At 45.5% G+C, this 19672-nt stretch overlaps 1 protein-coding gene across 2 annotated transcripts; it reads right to left on the bottom strand.

Moving 5' to 3' along the window:
• Positions 1–2948: 2948 nt before the first annotated feature.
• On the bottom strand, positions 2949–19385 carry SPRY1 (sprouty RTK signaling antagonist 1). Of its 2 annotated transcripts, XM_070415155.1 has the most exons (3): positions 19228–19385; positions 17806–18543; positions 2949–15311 (listed from the first exon to the last, which is right to left on the bottom strand). In XM_070415155.1, the coding sequence occupies exon 3, from the start codon at positions 15254–15256 to the stop codon at positions 14297–14299; it is 960 nt and encodes a 319-aa protein (XP_070271256.1). In that variant the 5' UTR covers positions 15257–15311; positions 17806–18543; positions 19228–19385; the 3' UTR covers positions 2949–14296. The 2 variants fall into 2 exon arrangements, with proteins under 2 accessions (XP_070271256.1, XP_070271257.1); XM_070415156.1 differs by lacking the exons at positions 17806–18543; positions 19228–19385 and adding an exon at positions 16978–17107.
• Between the last annotated feature and the right edge of the window lie 287 nt (positions 19386–19672).

The following is a 19672-nucleotide window of genomic DNA, read 5'->3' as shown; positions in this document are numbered from 1 at the left end:
CTACGTGAGATGTTATGGAGAGGATGCACTACTCCGGGTAAGATGACTCAATGACCTTTAATGTCTGTCTCTTCCGGTGCCAAAACTTTACTGCTCCAGTTCTTAAAACTAGTCTCTTCTGGACACTTAAACACCATCAGTAATATGGCCAACATTCCCTGCAGCAAATGATTACATATTTTTTTTAGAACTCTATTTACTAGTATGCAAGACTAAAATGGCTTAAAGCAGGTTGCAGATCATATCAGAATATATATTTTATTAATATAGTTAAATATCCCTCCGGTGAGAAGAACAAAATCCAAATATGAGCTTATATGACTCAATTGTAAAACGCAGAGAGAATATATCAATAAATGTTTACTGAGCACCTACCATGGGAAAAACACCTTTGGAGTGAAGGTCAATCTACAACTTAATCTCAGTCTCAAACAATTACAGTATAAAAGGAAAGAGAAAACATAAACTTTGAAGAATGGTAGAGAAATGCTACTGCAAAATATGCCACTTGGGCATAAGGAGTATTTTGAGCTAAAGGCACTAAAAACAGCAGATGCAAGAAGGGTGCTCTGCCTCCCCTCCTCTTCCTGAAAGCAGGAGATAAAACTCCCCCCATGAAAGATGCCCTCCTGTCCCAGGAGGAAAGGAACACTCATCACCAGAGACGGGAGCTGAGGCCAAGAGAAATCTGGACAAATAGACCTGTTACAATAACTCAATTTGCCTTAGTCTCGCCAGGTATTTTAGCTACTTTCCCACAATTGCCTCTCTTTGTTCAACCTGGTATATAAACACTTGGGCCCAGCCACTTCTTTGGGTCCTCATTTTTCTGCGAAGGCTCCATGTACAGGTAAAAATCTGTGTGTTTTTCTCCTGTTAACCCATTTTATGCCGATTTAATTCTCAGGCCCAGCCAGAGACAGTAGGAGGACAGCAGTAGAGTTGCCTCCTGGACATTATAAAGGAAACATTAAAAGTAATGAGCAGTGTCATTAATATTTGACAAAGGAGGCAAGAGCGTACAATGGAGTCAAGACAGTCTTTTCAATAAATGGTGTTGGGAAATTTGGTCAGATACATGCAAAAAAATGAAACTAGATCACCAACTTACACCATACACAAAAGCAAACTCAAGCCAGGGGATTGTCAAGGGCGGGGGGGGAAAAAAAAGACATATGTTATACTCTTTGTAATACTTTAAGCAATAAAACAATTTTAAAAAATCCTCAAAATGGTTAAAGGACTTAAATGTAAGATGGGAAACCATAAAAATCTTAGAAGATTCCATAGGCAGCAAAATAGCAGACATGTGTCATAGCAATATCTTTACCGATACAGCCCCTAGGGCAATGGAAACTAAGGAGAAAACAAACAAATGGGACTACATCAAAATAAAAAGCTTCTGCACAGCAAAAGAAACCATCAACAAACAACAAGAAAGCCCACTGCATGGGAGAACATATTTGCCAAGGCTATTTCAGATAAGGATTTAATCTCCAAAATTTACAGGGAACTCATACAACTTAACAAAAGGAAGATAAACGATCCAATCAAAAAATGGGCAAAGGACCTAAGTAGACACTTTTTGAAAGAGGACATACAGAAGGCCGAGAGACATAAGAAAACATGCTCAAAGTCACTAATCTTCCGCGAGATGCAAATCAGAACAATAATGTGGTACTATATCACACCTGTCAGAATGGCTATCATCAACAAATCAACAAATGACAAGTGTTGGCGAGGATGCAGAGAAAAAGGACCCTTGTGCACTGCTGGTGGGAATGCAGACTGGGGCAGCCACTGTGGAAAACAGTATGGAGTTTCCTCAAAAACTAAAAATGGAACTCCCATTTGACCCAGTAATCCCACTTCTAGGAATATATCCCAAGAAACTATAAACACCAATCAGAAAGGATATATGCACCCCTATATTCATAGCAGCACAATTCACCATAGCTAAGATTTGCAAACAGTCTAAGTGCCCATCAGCAGATGAGCAGATTAAAAAACAGTGGTGCATCTACACAATGGAATACTATGCTGCTATAAAAAAGAAGGAACTTTTACCATTTACAACAGCATGGATGGACCTGGAGAGCATTATGCTAAGTGAAATAAGCCAGTCAGAGAAAGATAAATATCACATGATCTCACTCATATGTGGGATATAATGATCAACATAAACTGAGAAACAAAAATGGATCCAGAGACAAGGTGGCACTGAGCAGACCGCCCAACCTCAGGGAGAAGGTAAGGGAGGAGGGAGGAATTAGAGATCAATCAAAGGACTTGTATGCATGCATATTAGCACGACCAATGGACACAGACACTGGGGTGGTGGGAGCTTGCCCTCAGGGGTGAGAGTGGCCGGGAGGTGTTAATCGAGGAAAGAAGGAGACATGTAATACTTTAAACAATTAAAAAAAATAAAAAGGTAACAAGCAGTGTACACAATGCTGTTACTAAAGAATTTCTGGGAGAGAATATTTTGGCATGATTCAGTCAAAGAAGGAGGATTTAAACCCAGCAACACAAGAATAGGGTTAAAAGGTAAAGGATGTCCCCGAGGTCAGGATTCACAGGTGGGTTTCGGGACACAGGGTGAACCAGTTTCACAGAACAAAAGATTTGTCCTGCGGAAAAGCGGGAGAGGAGGGTGAGAGGGCAGGTGGGGAAGCACAGCCATGGGTGCCCAGGGGTGAGTTTTACTTTAATTCTATAGCTAATGTCAAGAGTGACTTCAGGAAAAGAGGGCAGGGCCAGAGGGACAGAGAACACTGGGGCTCCAAGAAGACATACAGTCTGATGAACTGGAAAAGATTAATTTTTAATATGCTTATTTGTTATGCAGTCATGCTGTAGGCCAGGAACATCATATGATACATGACACAAATGTTTCCAAGCGTAAATCATCATATTCCAACGAGGCAGCCACCAGCAGACACACATTTTCCATTGGGTCAAAAGGACCCAAAATTTTATTTGCACACAAAAATACAGCTCTGTGTTTTTCCCCTTGAGAAACTGTCCCATAGGTAACATGTGAACGGCCCAACGTGAAATCACCGCTCTGCGCTGAGAGCACCCTGCGGTTGACTTAGTCATTTGTTGTGCCATAGGAAGGGGGTGACAGTTACTGCCTGGATGGCTTGGAGGGCATAACCTCAGAGGAACTTCCTCACACTCTATAGTAGAAAGGAATAAATGTTTGTTTTGAAAGATAAGCATGGGTAAGTAGGAAAAAATGCTGGAGGGCAAATACTTTTGAAAAAAAAATGCTTCATGAAAGAATGTTGGGTTTTGTGTTTTTTTGTTTTTTTGTGTTTTTTTTTTTCAAGAAAAGCAAGTTCAAACAGATCTTTTTCTTTTTTTTTCAAGAGTACTGCCTGCTTTCCTTCTTTCCGAAATTTGCCCGATTTTACCATCTATATGAAGCATATTTTCCCTAAAGATTAAGAGAGACTCCCGCCAGATAAAATTTTTAGTTAAGAAATGAAGGGACATCGTACCTAGTTCAGGGCCAAGGAGGAAAGAAAATCCTATTATTGACATAGGACACAAAGCAATGAGGACTTTCACACTTGACTTCTTTTTTCCCCACTAAACTTCTGAAATTAAGCAGTGCCAGCTTCCCTCCAATTCAAGTTATTCTGCTTTATAATGATCACCTCTAAAAGCCCGTGCAAGCCTCCACATGCGCCACATACCACCTATAAAAGGTAGACATTTTAACTCCAATACTAGCATTTACAAGCGTTTCAAAATACAAGAGAGAGACAGACCAGTTCCAATCCCAGAGTGACTTGGCCCTTTATTTCCTAGAGCTTCTGCAAGACTGTGGATTTTCCTGCACCCGCCTATTGCCATGTGTATTTCAGAAATGTAACCTAAACTCCCAGGTTGCCGGCATGGACCAGGTCTACACAATGAAAATAGTACAGACCTTTACAAAGTACTTTTCACATCCTTTTCCCTTTCTGCTGGTTCCCTGTGAGTTTTCCCTTGAGTAAGTCATTTCACCTCCCTTCCACCCCATATGAGGTCAACTTTCTTTAAACTGAAGAAAAGGAACAAAGTGGCCGTTATGGTCCCTCCCAGGTTTGAGTTTGAGTGCATTCAAACTATTCTATAACCCTGATTCCCAATCATCTAATACTCATGTTCCCCAATCATCTCCTTCCTTTGTCCATTATCATGGCCATGTCTGACTTTGACAAACAGAATCATACAGGGGAGAAGGACAACCAGGATACTGAAGTTACAGACTTTGTTTTTAAGACACTCCAGTGATTGAAATGCAGCGCCTGGGGGCGAGGTGCAGAAAGCATGGGGGATTAACGTTTTCAGACAACCGGGAGAAAGTGGTGGGCTTGCTGAATTTTCTAGTTCTGGCATTTAGTTATTTCTCACAACAAAGTCTGGATACATGATTCACTTTTCTGAGTGATATACAATGAACTCTGGGGAGCGGGGGTGGAAGAAAGAATGAATAATTTAGTTTGTTTGATTTTCAAAGCTTTTGATTTTTCTCTGCCTTCTTGCTCCCTGCCTAACGTCCACTTCATTACTCATTAACTGTTCTGGGAGAGATGTTGTCTAGGAGGAAAAAGGGATTCTTGAATCTGCATGAGTACTAGAATGTTCAGTGTGGAAAATTTTGGTCTCCTTGTGCAGTTCCCTCTTACAAGTGCTCTCTCTGCCTTAGGTTACCAGAGCGGAGTTGATCCAGCACCGAGTCACCAGATTCCTCCTCACTCATCTTCCTCAATCCATCACGTCACACCCATCACCCATTCACCCTTTCCTTCCAGTCTCCATGGCTCCGACCCATTCATTACCTTGGCCATGGTATGACTACCTTGCTGGCCTCCCTCCTCCACCCCAATGTTTCCTCCATGGTGCTGCCCGAAGAATCTCCTGAAACCCTCATCTGGTCATGTCACTCTGCTGTTTATACTCTGCCCTGTCTGTGACTCCCTACCACCCACAGGAAAGAGCTCAAACTTTCCAACAGGACAGCCACACTTCCCATGACCGGCTCCCATCCTTCCCACAGGCACCTTACAGGCCAAACCTACTAACATGGCTGCGAGTTTCCCATCACGCCGAACTTGTCTACCTGATGGATTACCAATCATCTCTTGTGGTTTCTCCATGAAGCCTTCCCCAACTTGCACAGACAGATGTGGCTGCTCCTCCCAGAGTGTTTTCACAGCCCCAGTTACCAACGCACATAATCGCACCAATCACATGGCTAAACACCTGTGAATTACTAGTCATAGACTGGGATCCTCAGCCCCTGAGATATTGCCAAATGAATGATTAAATACAGCAGTTCTTATTTTCCTCAAAATTGCCAATATTGTTGATACTAGAAACAGTATCAAAAGCCCTGCAAAACCAAAAATTCAGTTTGGTCACTAATCTCAGCATCTGTCCTTGGTCTGAAGCTTTTAGAAAGACAAGTATCACATGATCTCACTCATGTGTGCAATCTAATGAACAAAATAAACTGATGAACAAAATAGACCCGGAGACATAGACGTATGGAATAGGCTGATGAATTTCAGAGGGAAGGTGGGCGAGGAGAGATTAACTAAAGAATGTATACTAGTATGCATAATGCATGGACACAGACGATAGTGTGGTGAAGGTGGGGGGTTAGGGGGGTGGGCAGGCTCAGGGTGGAGAGGGTCAATGGGAAAGACTATTTTGTAATACGTTCAACAATAAGGATAAATTTTTTATAAAAGAATAAATCTAGCAAGGCAATCAGCAATAAATATTAATTGAGTTCCTAGTCTATGGTAATAAGCACTGTTCTAAGCATTCGATGGCAAGAAATTAAACTGATAAATTTTAGTTTTATCTTTATTTCATCTACCCTAATTGAATTGTGTTTCTGGTACTAAAGGACCAAAGCTAAAAATAGCCAAAGGCAGACACAAAGAGGAAATTAGAGGTAATTCCAAGAGCAGGTTTATAAACCACAAAGAAACCAGTTAGAACTTCACCTACTCTGCAAATAACTCTGACACCAGCAGCTTTCTTTGTAAAGACAGGCCTCTCTACATTTGGAGTAGAAGGCAGATTCTGGGTGAACTAGAAGAATAAAATGTACTTCTGCTACGTCAACCAAATTTACTCACAGCTTGCACTGCAAATCTGCAACACGCAAACTGTGAGGTAGGCGGACTAGGCTCTGGGACCCAACCCTCTGCTTTCTGACCTGAACAAACGCTTCAAGGAGGGACTGGGAAAGCAGGTCTTTTGGCTCCGTGTACTATTTTGACTGAATTGACGAGTTAATCAATTTTCATGAAGATATTTTCTTTATTCAATAACATGTTTTGTGAATAGACCATGTGTGCTGTAAACGAAGCACATCCCATTGGAAATAAATTCTACTCCACTAGTTCATTCTTTATGAAGAAATCTGACATTTTTATCAAATCTGATATACTGACTTTATAATCCATTAGCTTAAAAACAAGTCAAAGTGTCTAAGAACTTCCCTTCCGAACATAAACAGCAGCCTCTGAATTTTCCTCTCCACCTCCACCTCTGTATTTAATACCTAAATTAACAACTCTGCTGACCCATGGGCCTGTGTTCTCCTCCTCTTCCTCCTTCCCTCCAGAAGGCTTCCCGTTACCTCAGCTACCCATCAGCACAGAGAGTCCAGGTCTCCTTGGCATTTAAAAACAGCCACCTTCTAAGATCATGACCTGAACACCTCCTGTCCTCAGCTGTATCCGGTCCTCTTCCCCTGCTCTCTGTGAAACTGTCTTTCCTCCTCGTTGCAACCTTTGTCCAGCTCTGGCCAGTCACATCAGCAAATACCCAGACCATGACTGCCCTAAGCCTCCTGACCTCCTTCAAGTTCGCCATTTCATTCTGGCCCCTCGTTCTCTGCTTTAAATGCCCCTCCAACCAGCTGCTGCAAGGAATGTCTAGATGAAATCTGAAAACCGTTTAGTAGCTCACAAAAAAAATTCCCCGTCCAACGTGAGCTGAGCTCTCTGCACCGCTCTGCCCTTGACCTGGTGACTGTTTTGGGTGTCACCATATCAACCCATTCTAGACCCCAGTTCAGTCCCTGACACATCCTAACTATCAAAAGATCATCCTCTACTTACCAAAATCAGTTTGTAGCTCCCTCTTCTTGTTTCCAAATTCCATTGTCTTTCTCTTCCTTCTCTTCTTTCACTCTTCATTCTGGGAGAAGAGCCTTGCTTGCCAGTGAAAGGACCCCTTGTGCCTCCTCTTCCATCCTTTCCTCCCGCGTCGGGAATTGTGTCCCTTCAGCCCTTTCCTCTCTTTCCCAATTGCCCTCTCTCTCTTCCTCCAGAAAGGCTCAGGTTTCTCTTAGTCTAAAAATCCTCCTCACCGGTTACCTGCCTCTACTTCCTTTCCTACCTCAATATTTCTAGAATAGTCTAAACTATTACCTTCAGGTGCTCACCACCCACCCATTTCTTCATCCCGGGCAACCTGGTTTTCATTATCACAACTTCACCTGAATACCATCCACCAAGTTGAGTTGGGAGTCTCTGCAGCATTTGACATTTAATGACTAACTTCCATCTTGAAAGTCTCCTGGAAATTTAAAACATACCAATCTCTTGGTGCTCATGCTTCTTGGACCACCCCTCTCCGACTGGCCCTATATTCTGCCTACCCCCTGAACGCAAGTTCGTTTCTCAAGATTCTGTCCCATGCTCAGCAGCATGGCTCAGTGGTTGAGCATCGACCTATGAACCAGGAGGTCACGGTTCAATTCCAGTCAGGGCACATGTTCGCTGGGGTTTCGGGCTCGGTCCGTCATAGGAGGCATACAGGAGACAGCCAATTGATGATTCTCTCATCATTGATGTTTCTCTTCCTCTTTGAAATCAATTAATATATATATAATATAATATATTACATATATATATACATATATATACATATATATGTAATATTTTTTTAAAAGAGTATTCCCCAGCCTGATGTAATCCCGTCCTTTCCCTTAGCGATCTATCTTTAGGGATCTGTGACACAGAGTCATCGTCCTCTCCCTTCCACCCCACCTCCCCAGTGGGTCATAGGACCACTTGCCTCCTTTACACTCTAGACTTCTTTCTCAATGATCTGATAGAAACTCACTGGCATTTTCAGAGTTTATTCCAACAGAACTCACAACTTTTCTCATCCCACACACCTCCTAAGTGAATACCACCCATTTCTTCTAACAGAATTATGGTTTACCTGGTCACCTAGGTCCAAAATCTCAATCTCACCTTCAATTCTTTCCTCCATCTTAAGCCCACATACAAATAACTACAAAGTCTTAAAGGTTGACCATTTGTAATACTTCCCACATTGACCCCTTCTTCCCATTCCCACTAACCCAGCGGTTCTCAACCTGTGGGTCGAGACCCCTTTGGTGGTCGAATGACCCTTCCACAGGGGTGGCCTAAGACCATCCTGCATATCAGATATTTACATTACGATTCATAACAGTAGCAACATTACAGTTATGAAGTAGCAACGAAAATAATTTTATGGTTGGGTCACAACATGAGGAACTGTATTTAAAGGGCCAGAAGGTTGAGAACCACTGCACTAACCTCTAAGCTAATTGTGATCCTTAATACCTCTGCCCTTCTTTTTCTAAATCTGCCATTTTAATCTCACACAATCCCCCTCACATACCTAGAATCTACTCACCTGGGGTGCTTTTAGAACAAACCAAAGTCAAAGCCCCATCCCCAAAATTCTGACTGACTGGCCTGGAAAGGCGGGGGGGTGGTCTGGGCACAGGTATTGTTTGTGGCTGCTTTTTACTCTCAGGTGATTTTAATGCACAGCTGAAGTTTTCAACTGTGACCCAAACCAGAACTCAGTTTTCCCAAATGCACACCTTGTTTTCTTGCATCAAATTTATTCAGCTAATTTTCTCTGATTCCCTTCCATTTCTTTCCCTCAGACTACCATAGTACTTTAAAAAAATTTGTTCGATTTAATAACATAAATTAACCTGCAACTTTCATTCAAACCATCGCCAACAACTTACTTCCTTCCAACCATTTACCACGGGTACATATACAGCAAGTAGGTTTCTATAAAGTTTGTTTTATTTTTGGCACCTAGTCCTGACTTCCGGTAAGTAACCTCTCTGAACCTGGCTTTCTCATCTCTAAATTAAAGATGAATTAAATGACCGTTAAGTTTCTTTCTAGCACTAAGAGTATGAGTCTAATTATTTCATCAAAAGAAACTCGGACTACTGGTGAATGATGGAAGCTTCTGGTATATGTTTCCAGGTACCTAGTTTAAAACAGTTTTAGGTTCTCTGATGGTTTTTGCAGTTAGAATTATGACCATAACTACATGACTCTTCTGACAGCTAGCACCAATCTTTTTAATAGGACAAAAGAGAACATTTAGGTCTGCTTTTTAGTCGCTGTGATCCCAATGCAACCAGGATAATGGTAAGAAGTATGATCACACAAGTTCTTAAGTCTAGATGCCAAGTTTCTGCACCTTTTACAAACTGATTACATCAACTTGCTCATCTAAATCTGGCCAGAGGAAGCACGCATGCTCAGTCTTCCAATGAAGTGAACTTTAATATTAGCATATGAAACATGATCATGGCAATAAAGTCATTTGCTACTTATTCCTGGGCGCTAAGTGCAAATAATATATGCAGAAAAGCATCCCATGTCCTCAATTACGGTCAAATACATTAAGTAGGAAGGGAAGACCTGCTAGTAGAGAATGAATGGTGAAGGCTAACATGCAGCGGAGAGGTGCTGGGTTTGCTGCTGAGAGATGAAGAAAATCCTGAATCCAGCGAGGGTCCCGGTTCTACCCTAGGCATCAGCAACAGTTTATCTGCACAAGCCAGGCCTTTGTTCTTCATCCTCAAACTGAAGACATCAAGCTAAGAAAACAGTTCAAAACTGCCTGATAAAAATCATCTGAGAAGTGTTTTTAAAAACCAGAATACCATGCCCTGGCCTGTGTTTCTCAGTGGTTAGAGCGTCAGCCCTCACACCGAAGAGTCTCAGGTTCGATTCCCGGTCAAGGGCATGTACCTGAGTTGCAGGTTTGTTTCCTGGCACTGGTTGGGATGCATGGGGGAGGCAACCAATTAGTGTGTCTCTCTCATACTGACATCTCTCTCTCACCCCTCCTCCATTCCACTCTGTCTAAAAGCAATGGAAAGATATCCTTGGGTGAGGATTAAAAAAGAAAAAACAAAACCCGAATACCTAGCTCCTGCTCTGGAAATGCTTCTGATACAGTGGGTCTGAGCTGGGGCACAGCCTTCTGAAATTGTTCACTTTTTAACTGGTGACCTATTTGTTTTCATACTTCGTTGAGAAACATTAAGCAAGATAGACTCTGAGATCCCGTTCTAGCTCTCGCATCCTTCTGCATACAGAATAATGCACCTGGTAGGTGTTCAATAAATGTAGCAACACGGCTTGGGAGTAGTCTGAGCGAATATTAGAAGAATCAACAACTTGTCAATTAAGTACATGGCTCTTTGGGTTATATCTAATCAGTGAAATAATGGGGAAAAAGTCCTCCAACTGTCAGTTGGCCAAAAGGACTTAATGTTTTGTTTTCAAGATATTCAAAGATTCCAAACTATTTCTTGCAATTTAAAAGAAAAATCTATATGGTGTAGAGTTTTAGATGAGAACGGTCTAGACACTTTGTTTCAGTATTTCAGTGTTTCAACAGGGAGTGTATTTTTTTTTTTTTTTTGCTAACCAGCTACGCGTAAAAACGGCCATGAAGTATTAAGAAACACTCCATTAAGAAAAGATTTAGGAAAAGGAGACAATTTCAAAAACTAAATCAATCTTCCCGAAATGAATCCTCTGAGTTGCTTCCAATATCAATTTTAGGGTAAAAACACAATTGGTTTCTGACGTGCTTCCTTTCACTTTAAAGACCACTGTTTTTTAACTTTTCTTGTTCTTAGTCCTAACTGGAACATTCTAGGGTTTGGATTTTGAAAACCAGAAAATAATTGTAACCGACTATAACTTACGGATTCACCTTAGGCCTTCACAAAAAGAAGCATTATCTACTTTTTCGCATTTCATTTTTCCACTAGGTTACATCTTATAAACTCTGTTGACAGGAAACTACTCAATCACAGGAATCCGGGATTGGTTTTATTCACAATTAAATTCTCTAAAACTCCCTTGGAAAAGAACTGGCAGTCAGAGATCAGGCTGGAAAGACTCCATTTAACAGAAAGGCCCACTCTGTCGAGCTGCAGAAGAGGAAGAGAAACAGGACTGAGGAACAGAAAGGCCAGGTTGGCCCATCTACCTGGCATGTCCGTTTCCAGGGAGCAGGATCAACACAGGGCAGCGGGACTGAAGAGATATCACCTTTGCTGGTGCTTTCAGGGCCTTAGCACTTTAAATGAAGATCAGTATCAGGTTCAAAAGCACTTATGGGGACACACCCTAATATTTTTTTCCTTCTAGGTTTAAACCATCACATAGGAGGAAGTTTTGAATCAAAGTGTTTTTGCTTTGCCACCTGACAAGCCTGCGTTCGCCTGCACCTCTAAGCTGTTGCTGCTTCCTAGTGTGGGCCTGACATTCAGGCAGAGGACACACACACACACAGCGCTGAGCAGCAGCCGGCGGCTCAGTGCTGTGATCTTAATGCGTTCCGCAAAGAGCCAGAAGTTAAAACTCCCCAGCATACCTCATGCTCATAAAAGTTACACATTTCTTTCAGTCGAAACTACAGCTTCTTAGTCTGGTTATTATAACTACAGACAGTCCTCACACCAGCTCATTATACCAAGGGTCTGAATAATAACAAAAACGTTACACAGTATTTTGAGGGAGCCTGTACTTACACTTCAGTCATTAAGGAGTCACATTCTCAATGAAATACTGAGTATTAAGGGGCCAGTGATAGCATCGCAGAACTTGAGTACCAGAGGGAAGGAGTTCACATTTTGAAAATACTGGATCCTGAAGTAGCCTCCAAAACACAGATATGCATGTGCTTTCAGAGATGAGAGATACCATTTGATTATCAAATGTCACAAGAGGTTTAGTGGCTTGATGGGGCAGCATTGAAACAGGCTTCTATCACGCATGCCTTATCTGATTAAAACAAAACCAAGGCCTGGTTACAAAGAACAGGACTTCTAAAGCTAGGAGCCCAATTGTCTAAGAGATACCCATCCAAACAAGAAGGCTGGATAGGAGTTTTGAAAGCCTAAATCCTGGGTTCACAGTATGGCATGTTCTTCTCAAACACAAGGAATTGTTCAGGTTTGACATACCATTTAGGCACAGGGAGTCAGTGACACTGAGTCTGAGGATTCACTTGAACAAAATGTTGTCAGACCCAAAGGTACTAGCTATGCAGTGGTTTTAGCTTAAGTAAAAAAATTAAAATATTTACTTTTCCTATAATATAGTTTCAGGCCCCCAGATTCCTTATTCCACAGGACATGATGACAAATAATGGGACTAGGCCACGTTAAAGACTCACTAAAGGACATGAAAAGGTAGGGACAGGAATGGTTTTAAAGCATCTTTCTGCTATTGGGAACTACTCCCTTGGTGCACTCTGACTTCTAGAATGTTTTATTACAGCGACAGTGCCTGAGACTCCCAGCATGCCTGCCGAACTAAATCCTTTTTAAGTTTTGCTGATGAAGACTAACTTCTGATTAATCCAAGAGTTAAGATAAATATTTTTAAGAACTTCTAGATATGGGCCATTCCAAGACACTAAGACCTACACAAAGCCTCTTGCTTACAAAACAGCCAAAGTGGGAGTGATTGTTTATACTAATTACATTTTTACTTCATAGGAACTCACTTGGGAATTTGTTGAAACAGAATTTGGATTACAAATTTTGATTAATGCATTTTCCAGGAAACGTCTAGTTCAAAATTTGAAGTCACCCGTGTCTAGATTCGGGATATTAAGGGAAAGAAATTAAATGAGTGTGCATGACCAGTCAAAGCAAATGACCAACATCACCATAACAGTACAGGCCAATAAATGAAGAAATCCAGAGACAGTTTTGTTAATTAATATATTTCTGCATTATAGTTAACATATGTACTTTCTTCGTATCACCTTATTTTCCGTTATGTATTGATATTTTGTTATATTCAGACATGAGTACATTTCAACAGTCTTTTGCAATAAATATCATAAAATAATAGAGATTCGCATAATAAATATTCTTTACAATAAAAAAAGTTTAACAGACTTTTGTCTTAAAAATAGTCAGAATTCAACTTTGTGATTTATACATAAAATATACAAAAAGCACCACAATTTGTGGCTAAGGCAATGAAAACACAGAAGAGATTAGACTTACTCAGCTGTTAACTAACCAAGGCAAAGGGACCGACCATTCAGGAGCCAAGATCACGTTAGGCAGCATACTTCTCTGACACCTGCAGACTGATGAGCTATAAATATCACCTTCAGTAACCCAGGTGCCCTCAACGACAAGAGAAATTTGGTGAAAGGTGTGGGATGTGGAAGGAAGGCAGCTGAGACCTTCACGAATAAGGAAGCTAGAGTAAAGATCAGCAAGAGACAACCAATATATCTCCAATGTGAAGATTTACCTTGTAGAGTGAATCTAACATTCCATACAAAAAAACAAACAAAACCATGGCATCGCTACAATAAGACAATGCCAAAACTGAGGGGAGGGAACTCTGAGGAGCAAGAAGGAAGTGGTTAAAGGAAAACTTTTATGTTATAAAAAAAATATATCCCCTGTGCTACTTAAGGGTCCAATGCTAGGAAGACGGCACTAACTGGAGAGAGACTGAATACATAGCTTATTTAAGCAATTAAAGGGTTGCTTTTTTAAACACCAATTTCCCTGCTCCCAGAATAACCCCATCAAAAACAGCTGTCAATCACTGTCCCCTAGGGGTGTGTGTGTGTGTGTGTGTGTGTGTGTGTGTGAGGGAGGGGGGGGGTCGTTGTGTGGGCAACTTTGGAAAGTTGCTTGCAGACCAAAAAGGCTACAAAAAACCTCAGCCAGTGGCTCCCAACACCCTCTCGGTGGGTGGCAGAGGCTCTTGTCCTGAGTGGGACCCAGTCCATTCTCATTGATTGTCCACGAGAGGGTACCATCCACAAGTCAAGCCTTGGGAACAGAAGGAGAGAAGGCAGGAAATGGGAAAGTCGTAAAGAAAATAAAATCAGTATCAAATAGCATCTTTTTCAACAGCCACAGCTCGAAAGTTAGGAGTTCAAGAGGTCCAACCCACCTCCCAAATCATGAAGGCTTCACCTGAGCCCGGGAGGGGCAGCTCTCCAGCTTACAGTAGACAGTGTTGGAGTTCTTACATCTGCACCCCGGGCGGTGGGTCCAGTCATAGCACCCCCTGCAGAGCTTCAGGCATCCCTTGGCAGGAGGATAACAGAGTAAGCAAGGTAGAAACAGAGACATGGCTCCCATGCACAGGTACCGAGAGCAGCAGTGTGACTGGGAGCAGGAGCAAGGGCTATCCGAGTACGAGTCGCCCTCGTCATCGTTGGAGCAGTGGTAGAAGATGCCCTTGACCAAGCACATGCAGGTCCCGTACTCCACCATGCTCTCTGCAGAGCAGAGGCACTGCCGGTCACAGGCCAAGCAGGACGGCAGGGTCCTGGGAGCCGTGCACTCGCCACACTTGCACTTCCCACACTGCTCACAGATGAACTTGTGCTGGGTCAGGTCCTCTTTCAAAGAGCCCTTCAAGTCATCCACCGTCAGCTGCTTGGGCTGGGTCCGGATTGCCCTTTCAGACCGATGAGCAGGGATAGGTCTGGCCGGCGGTGACCTTCCCAACAGCCCCTGCTCAGATGATGCGCTGCTATTGCTCCCAGAACTGGCCGCGCTCCCAGTGCTGGTAGATCTGCTCAGAACAGGGCCTCGGGCGTGATGTGAGAGTCCCGCGTGTCCCAGGTGGCTCGCAGGTCTATGCTCGTAGCTGTTATTCACATTAATTGGTATAATTTCATGAGTCCTCTCATGCTTTTCTTGTCTCGGGGCTGTTCGAGGAGCAGGTCTTTTCACTACTGATGGCCCTTCCGTGTATTCATTGCTGCCTCTGATGGCCTTGATCTGGTCTAGGGACAAAATAGCAGCAGATGGGATCTCTCTGTCATAGTCAAGCCTCTGCCGGCTGTCCAGGGCGGGCGGCTGGGTCACGACCAATGAACTGCCACTGCCATGTTGGTTTGGGGGATCCATGTGTAGTGATCTCGAATTTTGGCAATCAGTGGAAACCTGGCATGCATCTGAAATCCTAAAAGGAAATCGAACATGAAAAAGACAGAGAGAAAATAAATGACAGGAAGTATTTTGGGAGGGGGTTACGGGGGGAGAAACCCTGTCAAGTCACAAATTGCCTAAAGCACCTGGTAATGATCACCTTCATCAGTGGATTACAATGATGCTGGGGTTCTGGCCAGAGTCCAATCCAAGAGAGGCCGAGGACCACATCATGGAAGAAGAATGCGAGCAAGAGACCCCATGCCATAAAAATTAGGCTATTCAACTTGTAAAAAGCAGAATCAAGAAGTAATGCCTTCCTGTTGGTGAAACTAACAAATAACGAAAATACGCCCTTGTAGGGAATACTGAGCATAAGCACTGGAATAGAAAGCTCATCAGTTCATCTCCATAAAGGAAAATTCCACTTAAAAATGGCTTTGGTGCTGCTGCTTTTTTGCCATTTGTTTGCTGTTACAAGCATTTGATTCATGATGAAGAAACTAGTCAAGGTATATACTCCATTCATTAAAAAAGAGATCCCAATCTAAAATGGAGTCTCAAAATAAGAAGTCATTTTCTGTAGCAACCAGGATTTTCAAGCGAGCTCATGGACGAGACGCAAAATGAATACAGACGAGTATAGCAGTTCTTGCGTGTCAATGTACAGTTCCATTCATGTTGGAGTATTCACATTTGAAATCATGAAAAGACTTTTTAAAGTTTAAATAAGGGCTCACTCACGTAACAAGATAACTTTTCGTGCACAAACAAATGTCAGGCCTTTAAAGCAGTACGGGGAAATCCTGGCCATTTCGATTCTCTGTATTTCCTCTAATTTAAAAATCTGCATTGACATGACAGCTTGATTTTCAAAAGCACTGCCAACTCCGAATTAACATGCTGCTTGCAATAAAATAAGTACGGCAATACCCGATAAAAATGAGCAGTTGCGTTTCCTTACCAACAGTAAATGACTTCTCATTTATAATGCATTCCTTATAAAACAAACGACCAAACATAAAAACGTTTCCGTTTTCAATTAGTGGTAAACTAGAATATTTCTCACACAAATTCCTCCCGGAGTCTACAGATTCCACTCAATTCAAGAATGAGAAGAAAAATGCCCTTTCTCCACTGCCACTTTGAGCCAAAAAAATAATAATAATAACAAAATAAAAATACAACCACCACCAGCTTAAGGAATAAAGCAAAAAGAAGTCCATTTTATCTAATAACTAGAGTGAATATCTTGTATGTTCATTTCCGGGGGTCCCTTCCCTCCTCCCAAGATTCTGCTTGATTCGTCCTCTCTGTACATGGGGACCAACACGCGCACAACCTGCCGGGTTCAATCCCGGAGCCCTAAAGGCTGAGAAAAACCAGCCCGTCGCCACTGCACATCACTCCTCACGGGGTAACCCAGGGCTGGGAAAGCAGCGTGTGTCAGAGAACAGGAAGGAAACACGATGGAGAAGGATGGGAAGAGTGTACAAATCCCAGGCACGCTGTGGTCACCAAGTCCCCGCTGGCTGGGAAGGCCAGCAGAAGGTGAGCGGGCCACCACTGGCCTGAAGCAAGGCCCCCTGGGCAGCAGGTACAGTCCCCCCCCCCCCCCCCCGCCCACCCCCACCCCCACAACATGCTCACTGGCTCTGGGCAAGCGGTTCGCCCCGCGAAAACACGACCCAAGCCGATACCTTGTCGGACAAGTCCCTCACACACTGAGGACCGCCGTGGGTTCTCCAAAACCGGTTTGCGTCCCCACCGCGGGGGCGCACCGATCCCGAGCGGGCCCGCGGCACCGCCGGTCCGCCTCGCGCGTCTGCACCTGGGCGCACAGCGGCCTCCGGGGCCGGGGACGGAGGCGCGGGGCCGGGGCCGCAGCGCAGCGCCGCTACAGCGCCCGGCCGGCGGGGGAGCGCGCCCTCTGCGCTCCGAGCCCGGAGCGCTGAATAAATAGTTGACGGAGAGGAAGGAAAAGGAAAAAGTTATGAATGAAAACAAGCTCTCTCCCCCGCTCCAGCGGGCGGGGGTTGGGGGGGGCGGAGGCAGAGGTGTCCATGACTCGGAGGGCGGGCTGCCCTTTAAAGGGGCCGCACCGTCCCCGCCGCTCCGCGGCTGGCAAACGGGCAGAACGTGGGGCTGGGAGACGCAGGCTGGTTCTGTCTGGGGGGACCCCAATTCCGGGTCTGCTCACCGCACACGCGCGCACACAAACACACACGCGCGCACATGCGCGTGCACGAGCGCGAGCGCGCTCACGGCCCTGCCCGGTGCCCCGTCGCACGGGGACCCCGCCACAGAAAGCCCGACGCCCGCACAAACCCAAAAGCTCCGAGCCCTCCGGGAAGTAACCCCCTAAGACTCCTCGAATCCACCTCTCACGTGGAGGGTTCCCCGAAAAGGACGCCCGGGCCATGGCGCCGCCGCTTCAGGACACGGGACGGAGACCCTGCCTGGTTGTCCTCCGCCCACCCGGCCCCTGGCCCGCGCCCGCACCTGCCGCCCGCCCGCCCCACACTCACCTAGGCCGCGGCGGGGGCGGGGGGCCCAGGTCCCGGTGCGGGCGGCGGGCAGGCGCCGCATCAAGCGCGGCGGGGCGGGCGAGGGGGCATGGCCCGCGCCGCCGCCGGGCAGGAGCGCTCCCCGCGGCCCCCTTCCGGCCGCGGAGCTCACGGCTCCGGCTCAGCCCGCTCACAGCTCGCCTTGGCCTCGCGGCTCAGTAGCATCCGCCTCTGGGCTCCTCTCCGGCGGCCCGTCCAAGAGCCGGAGCGCAGTCCCCCAGGAGGCTCCGCACCCTCGGGCAGCAGGGGAGCGGCGGCGAGGTCGGTGCGCGCCGCGCGCGGAACAGAGGGCTTCTCGGTGCCGATCGCTGCTCGCGCGACAGGCGGCCGTGGACGGGCAAGCTCCGCGTCCCGGACTTTCGAGTCTCCGCGGCCCGGGTCGAGTCTCGAACCGGCGTCTGCGATGGGGCCCGGGAGCGCACGCCCGAGAGGCCGAGGCCGCCGCTCCCCGGGGGTGGGGATGGGGGTGGGCCTTTTTACCCGCTCTTTTCGAGGGGCGGTGAAGGGAACGAGGTTGGGGGGCTCTCTTGGGGGAAGAGGCGGGGCGTCGTCCGGCCCGCGCAGGTCCAGGCACCGTCCCGAGCCGCACTCTGCGCAAGTGGGGCGCCGCGTCCCGGGCGCCGCGGTCTTGGCAGGTCAGCCTCCGGGGCCAGCGGTCACTCCCAGTCCTCCGAACCTCCCGTTCATCAGCCGAGGAGCCTGCACCCGAGGGTTGGAGATAAAAACACATTAATTTCCCTGTTTCCAGGCGCTCCGACGCGGGGCGGGCCGCCCGCCGCCCGCTGCCATGTGCTGGCTGTTGCTGCTCCCGGTGATTGACAGGCCGGCGCACAGTCGGCGTGTCAGCAGAGAACCACAGTAACATGCAATCTTGCACGTTTTTGCCGAAGTGCTTTTGCCCCTTCGGAATGCCCAAGAGTTCAAACAGCGTTCAAGCAACGCCTCTGCGCATTGGAAATCAATACGCAGAGACGGGAAATTCAGGTTTTCAACAATTGCTTCTCCGACAATGCCTAAACAAACAGCATTTGGTCCTCACGCCGAGAGCCAGCCCCTCTTCCGCACAAACCGCCCAGTTTGCCACACACGGACCGCTTCAGAGGTTAAACTTGTTACTTCTCGGATAAGGGGGGGGAAAATCAAAGGGACCCTGCGGGTTTTCTTTTCTCCCGCCCCCCCCCCCCCCGCTCCCCCCACCCCCGCCCGCCATAGCATTTACTTTGAGAGCACTGGTTTTAGCAGTGGGAAAGCTACTGGAAATTCGAATTGCAACCACATATAAAGCGAGTTCAAAGAAACATTCAGTTCCTTGCAAAAGCCAACATTTCTCACCTAATCTTTCCTAAGACGCCTACAGAAGGAAAGGAAGAAAACGGCTCTTACCTAACGCAAAGGTTGGAAATTGCTTTTCAGACACGTTTACAGCGGCCGTAGCTATTCCTCATCCGGGGCAGGGAACTCTGCTGCTATCACTCTGCAAACCACCGCATGCCTCGCAGAGCAATCCCACTCTAGCTCCCCACAATTTCAGCTCCTCGCCTCCACCTCCACCTCCACTCCAAGACACGCCTCCCGTGATATCATGTGTCAATCACATGGCTGCCTGAAAACCTGGAACAGGATTTCCCCAACAGTTGTTTCCTCTTTCGTTATAAGTGCACCAACTTGGAAATGTTGCACTGTACACGCATGCAATAAACATCCTCTAAAAGGATGCCTCTGACAATCCTGCAAATGCAGTTTGCCATAAAATACCTTCAAATTCAGTCATCAATCTTCAGTTATCTCAGTAAAAAAAAAAAAAAAAAAAATGGATTCTACCTTTAAA

Source organism: Myotis yumanensis, unplaced genomic scaffold (genome assembly GCF_028538775.1).
Source record: "Myotis yumanensis isolate MYYU_CA2020_CCGP unplaced genomic scaffold, mMyoYum1.0.hap1 SCAF_5, whole genome shotgun sequence".
Taxonomy (NCBI): domain Eukaryota; kingdom Metazoa; phylum Chordata; class Mammalia; order Chiroptera; family Vespertilionidae; genus Myotis; species Myotis yumanensis.
This window is presented reverse-complemented; position numbering and strand designations above follow the sequence as displayed.

Excerpts from the sequence above, each read along its gene's own strand:
- SPRY1 (XM_070415155.1), bottom strand. The coding sequence starts at position 15,256 with ATGGATCCCCCAAACCAACATGGCAGTGGCAGTTCATTGGTCGTGACC.